The 6,314-nt window shown below is 40.1% G+C and overlaps 1 protein-coding gene across 1 annotated transcript; it reads left to right on the forward strand.

Annotated features, from left to right (window-relative positions):
• Positions 1–3,600: 3,600 nt before the first annotated feature.
• On the forward strand, positions 3,601–5,556 carry GK2 (glycerol kinase 2). The gene has a single exon (XM_059153700.1). The coding sequence runs from the start codon at positions 3,710–3,712 to the stop codon at positions 5,369–5,371; it is 1,662 nt and encodes a 553-aa protein (XP_059009683.1). The 5' UTR covers positions 3,601–3,709; the 3' UTR covers positions 5,372–5,556.
• The last annotated feature ends 758 nt before the right edge of the window (positions 5,557–6,314 follow it).

The following is a 6,314-nucleotide window of genomic DNA, read 5'->3' on the forward strand; positions in this document are numbered from 1 at the left end:
GATATGTCAGTATAGGTGAATAAATTTAATTCAGACTGTTCTTAACTTAGAGGTTGTAAAAGGGCAGGGAGAACATTTTATGTACTACTATATCGTTGCCTCAAATAGAGCCCACATATAGCAACCTCTCAAAACATTTGTCAAATTACTGAATGAATAAATACATTTTAAATCTGACACTGTAATCATCATTTGAAAGATTTTGTATTAGGAAGTAATTGCTCAAAGAGTAGTCTGAAAGGTAAATAAATAATAATAGAAAGTCAATTAGCTTAAAAACTCTAATTTTAACAATCTTATCTTGTAAAAAAAATAAAAAATAAATAAAATGAAAAAATAAAAATTAAAAAAATATCTGATTTGTGTGTGGGGGGGTACTATTCTGAATAGCATGTCCACCATTAAAAGCATCTGCACTGTGTAGAATATAATAAAAAGAAATAACAATTACCTTTTAAGTTGAATGTCTTCACAAATAAGATGGTGTCAATGATTATTCCAGAGGTGCTTATTTTAGAACATGTGGAAGTATTATAGACTAACAATGTAAAAATTTTGTGTTTTAAATTTTATTTTTAAATGAAAAAATAGTGGAATTAGTTTAAACTTCATAGTTAAAAAAAATAAAACACTGTTGTCAACTTTGGTTAAATCCAACAATGGTTTGCAATTGCTCTACAAAAGTTAAATCAATCTGGGCAACTTTTCATTCTAAACTAAACTAAGACACTTATTATCTGATTATTTAGTGGCTACAATTTTGTAACCTAATTTTGTAAACTAATATGTAAACCAGTTTTTTATAAACTCAAACTGATGCCTTTGTAAATAAGTCACTTGTATTAAAGACAAAATACTTAAAGTAAGCAGCTCTTTCTGCTCCTAGGTTCTGCCCCGATGCTTTAATAAAAACAGGTTTTTGCACCAAAAAACAACAAACAAATGCTTATAGTATTCCTAGCCTTAAAAAATAATGAGATCAGAAATATTGGTCTGTATGTATTGGTGTGGCAGAGGACAAAAGATGTAGAGAAATAACCTTTGGTCAAATCTTTTTATGGTGTAGATTAATGTATACATATAAGTTTACTATGGCCAAATACTTGGGAATAAAAAGAAACATTTTAAAAAGTTTAAAAATATATGTTTTTAGTGAATTCAAGCATAGTATGGTAAACTGGAATACTGGTGAATGTTGTCTTTAAATTTCTATTTAGAAAATCTCTGATAGAATTTTAAAATCTGAAAAAATATGATCAGGAAAATCTATCATCTTCAGATGATTTCAATCTTCTAGCATTCAAATTAAGTCTGGTAATTAATTTTGCTCTTCTGATTTCAAAAAATTTCTCGAAGGGCTTACCTAAATGGAAAATATGATCTAATTAAAACAGTAAAAAAAAATTGTTGATTTTTATGTTATTTTATAGCTTGTTCTGTTGGTTTCATTAGGGGCAAATGAGCTTTATCTTTGAGATACCTTAAAACCAGAGTCTATGGCCTAATACTGAAAATTGCCATTTATTATTTAATAAGTTTAAATTTAGTGTGTAAATGAATATTTATTCACCAACTTTCCAATCAATCTGAAAATTTAAGCTTCATTCCAGTGGTCTTCTACTCTGGCCAAAATGGAGTAACAGAGTAAGTTTATCTACATTTATCACCTGAAAAAATTTTTAAAAAGAAAAAAAATGAAATAGTTTACATAATTCAGAAATATTTAACAACAGTTCACAGGATGGTGGAGATCAGCCAATGAAGGGTAGTGATCCCTAATGGACAAAGAAAGAAGTGGCATGAGTATTCTGACTTCCTCAGCTTATTTCCTTGAGGGAGCGCTGAGGCTACAGCACTGGAAAGCCAAACCCAGGTGGAACCTGGTGAGTAAAAGCCATGTGGTGAGGAGATGGAGCCGGGCATCTGAGCACCCAGCAATGAAGGCATCTAGAGTGAGCAGGACATGGTATTGAAAAGAAAAGTGTCATACAAGAAGAGAGTTCTGGAAATCTTCAAAGGTGCTCCCTGAGAATTCAGTCAAGAATTGATCAGTGCACGTGTGTGAAGAAACTATTTGAACCTGGGGAAAGATGCGCATGAAAAGATTAAAGTTAACACTGTCCAGCAAAGATAAACAGTGTTTGCCCAGGATTGGGAATAGAAATTATTCCCACCAACCATTAAAACCACATTTTTCATGGGCCTCGAGTAGACTATACAAAGGGCTCTCATCACTGTAAAGGAGCGTAATTAGCCACAGACTGAGCACTGTCCTTGTTCTAGCAGCAAGCCTTAAAGGCAAGACCCCAAAGAATCAAACTCTTTCCAGCTAAATTAACTGCATCTCAAAGCAAAGCTCAGAGTTTATAGGAACAGAAAATATCCAGCAATTCAACCAGGTAAAACTCATATTTGACTCTTAATAAAAAATTGTCAGGCATGTAAAGGAGCAGGGAAATAGAAGCCATAATAAAGAGACAAATTAGTCATAACGGAACAAGAATAAGACACTGATGTTAGATTTAGCAGAAAATGTAACTAAAAGTTATCTTAACTGTTCCATGTATTCAAAACCCTCAGTAAATATTTTTAAAATTCTGATTGAACTTCTAGGGATGAAAACTACAATGTATGAGGTGAAAAATACAGTGGACTCTTAACAGCAGATTAGATATTGGAGAAGAAAAGATTAGTAAATTGAAGTCATAGCAATAGAAACTATCTAAAATGAATCATAGAAAAAAGAATGATACTGAGAGTTGGGACAACTCCAATATGTGTAAGTGGAGTCTCCTGTGCAGAGAAGAGAGAGAAAATAAAGCGTGTTTGTAGAAATAATGGCCCAAGGTTTTCCAAATTTGACGAGATCTATAAACGCACAGACCTAAGTCACCCAATGTGCCCGGGCACAAGAAATAAGAAGAAAACTACACCAAATAACATCATTATGAAAGTGACCGAAACTACTGATACACAGAAAATCCAAAGGCAGTGAAAGGTAAGGAGACAGACACGTTAAAACCAAGGATGACAGCGAAGTCCGCGCCTGACGCAACACAAAACAGAAGGTGGCGGAGGAACAGTTTCAAGGTTCTGAAATTTTTTTTTAAAGGTAATTAAATTTATTTTTTTTTTAAATTTAAATTAAATTAAAAAGGTAATTTGAGTTCTACATCAAAGAAAATAGCTTTAAATATTAAGGTGAAGTACTTTCCAGACGTTCTGTAGTTGGGAGACTTTTCCCAGCAGACCCAGTTACAGGAAATGTGCGGGGAAACCTTACAGGCGGCAAGAAGGTGACACCGTGTGAACGAATCCTCAGGGCCAAATGAAGGGCACTGGTCACTCCTTACACAGGGAAATTCATGACCTTTTTGTTTCTAAATCCTCTCGAAACGCAGAGCGGCTGGGGGCGGGGGGGTGGCCTCTGCCGCAAGCGGGGGCAGCAGGTGCAGCGCGGTTCGAGCAGGTGCAGCGCGGTTCGAGCAGGTGCAGCGCGCTTCGAGCAGGTGCAGCGCGGTTCAAGCGCAGACGTTGCGCGGCCCCCACCTCCCGCTGGGCGCCCCCCGCGCCCCCCACCCCGCGCAGACGCCCCCGCGCAGACGCTCCGACGCCGCGTTCCAGACGCACCTGCTAGGTCGCGCCCCTCCCCCGCAGCACCTGCATCACCTGGAAACGGCGCCGGAGCGCAGAGCGGCCGCCCGCCTCCATGGCAGCCCAGAAGAAAGCGGTTGTGGGGCCGTTGGTGGGGGCAGTGGTCCAAGGGACTAATTCCACTCGCTTTCTGGTTTTCAATTCAAAAACCGCGGATCTCCTTAGTCACCATCAAGTGGAGTTAACCCAAGAGTTCCCCAAAGAAGGATGGGTGGAGCAGGACCCCAAGGAGATTCTCCAGTCCGTCCACGAGTGCATCGACAGGACGTGCCAGAAGCTCACCGAGCTGAGCGTGGACGTGTCCAACATCAAGGCGATCGGTGTCAGCAACCAGCGGGAGACCACGGTCATCTGGGACAAGCTGACCGGAGAGCCGCTCTACAACGCCGTGGCGTGGCTCGACCTCAGGACCCAGCCCACCGTCGAGAGCCTCAGCAAGAAAATCCCGGGCAATAACAACTTTGTCAAGTCCAAGACCGGCCTTCCCCTGAGCACCTACTTCAGCGCCGTGAAGCTGCGCTGGATTCTGGACAACGTGAGGCACGTCCAGAAGGCTGTGGAGGAGGGTCGAGCCCTTTTTGGAACCATTGATTCGTGGCTGATCTGGAGTCTGACCGGGGGAGTGAACGGAGGTGTCCACTGCACAGACGTCACAAACGCAAGCAGGACAATGCTTTTCAACATCCACTCTTTGGAATGGGATAAAGAGCTTTGTGACTTTTTTGAGATTCCAATGGACATTCTTCCAAATGTATGGAGTTCTTCTGAGATCTATGGCCTCATGAAAGCTGGGGCCTTGGAAGGTGTGCCGATATCTGGGTGCTTGGGGGACCAGTCCGCCGCCCTGGTCGGACAGATGTGCTTCAAAGAGGGACAAGCCAAAAACACCTATGGGACAGGCTGTTTCTTACTATACAATACAGGTCGTAAGTGTGTATTTTCTGAGCGTGGCCTTTTGACCACAGTGGCTTATAAACTAGGCAGAGACAAGCCAGTATGTTATGCACTGGAAGGTTCTGTTGCCATAGCGGGTGCTGTTATTCGCTGGTTAAGAGACAATCTTGGGATTATAGAGACGTCGGAAGAAATTGAAATACTTGCTAAAGACGTAGGTACTTCTTATGGCTGCTATTTTGTGCCAGCCTTTTCAGGGTTATACGGACCTTACTGGGAGCCTAGTGCCAGAGGAATAATCTGTGGCCTCACTCAGTTTACCAGCAAAAATCATATTGCTTTTGCTGCATTAGAATCTGTTTGTTTCCAAACCCGAGAGATTTTGGATGCCATGAACCGTGACTGTGGAATTCCCCTCAGTCATCTGCAGGTCGACGGAGGGATGACCAACAACAAAATTCTTATGCAACTACAGGCAGACATTCTGCATATCCCGGTAATGAAGCCCACTATGACCGAAACAACTGCCCTGGGAGCTGCCATGGCAGCAGGGGCTGCAGAGGGGGTCGGGGTGTGGAGCCTTAAACCCGAGGATTTGTCTGTCATCATCATGGAACGGTTTGAGCCGCAGATCAAGGCGACAGAAAGTGAAATTCGTTATGCTACATGGAAGAAAGCGGTGATGAAGTCAATGGGTTGGGCCACAACCGAGTCTGAAAGTAGTGATCCTGCTCTCTTCTCTAGTCTGCCCTTGGGCTTTTTTATCGTGGGTAGCATGATAATGTTAATTGGAGCAAGATACATCTCAGGGATGCCATATTAATACCAAGATCGATTCCCAACATGTGAGCAGCTTACATTATGAAAAAATCCACCACGTCTGTCTCTTAATAGGATGACGCTATCATAGACTCGATTTTATTTATAAACCACTTGCTGCATAACTTATGGGAACCCCAAAAGTAGACCTGTGGCTTGAAATAAATAAATTACAGTAAAAAAAAAATACAGTAGAAAATGTGGTATGTTTTTTAAAAGGTTGGTCCAGCCACTCTGGGAGCTAACCCCCTTTATTTTCATAAAATCCCAGTCCGTGCCCTCTAAAGTATACGATATTCAGATTCTATCTGGTGCAATCTTTCATTAAATATTTTATAATATTTGTGGATCAAGATTTGGTTCTCTGTGCTGCACACACTTGATTAAAAGGTGTAACTAACTTGCTAAAACTGAGGGACTTATGGTTATTGTTGTTTTTAAAAACTCCCCAAATCGTCTTTTGTATGCATGAGGGAGACCGCAGTATCTTGCTGAATATTTAATGGAAATATGAGTTCTTTTAGTATTCTCATAGCTTAGATATAGCCCTGGAAAATATTTGCCAAATTAAAAATTTTCAGACAGAAGCTTTTGATTTGTCTAAAAATTTTTAATTTTCAGACAGAAGCTTTTGATTTGTCTGAAAATTTTTAATTTTCAGAAGCTTTTGATTTGTCTGAAAATTTTTAATTTGGCAAATATTTTCCAAGGCAATATCTAAGCTATGAGAATACTAAAAGAACTCATATTTCCATTAAACATTCAGCAAGATACTGTGGTCTCTCTCATGCATACAAAAGACGATTTGGGGAGTTTTTAAAAACAACAATAACCACAATTCCCTCAGTTTTAGCAAGTTAGTTACACCTTTTAATCAAGTGTGTGCAGCACAGAGAACCAAATCTTGAATCAAAAGCTTCTGCACAGCAAAGGAAACAGTCAAAAAA

The sequence above is a fragment of the Mustela lutreola genome, chromosome 1, assembly GCF_030435805.1.
Source record: "Mustela lutreola isolate mMusLut2 chromosome 1, mMusLut2.pri, whole genome shotgun sequence".
Classification (NCBI taxonomy): domain Eukaryota; kingdom Metazoa; phylum Chordata; class Mammalia; order Carnivora; family Mustelidae; genus Mustela; species Mustela lutreola.

Coding starts and splice junctions, on each gene's coding strand:
- GK2 (XM_059153700.1), top strand. CDS start 3,710: ATGGCAGCCCAGAAGAAAGCGGTTGTGGGGCCGTTGGTGGGGGCAGTG.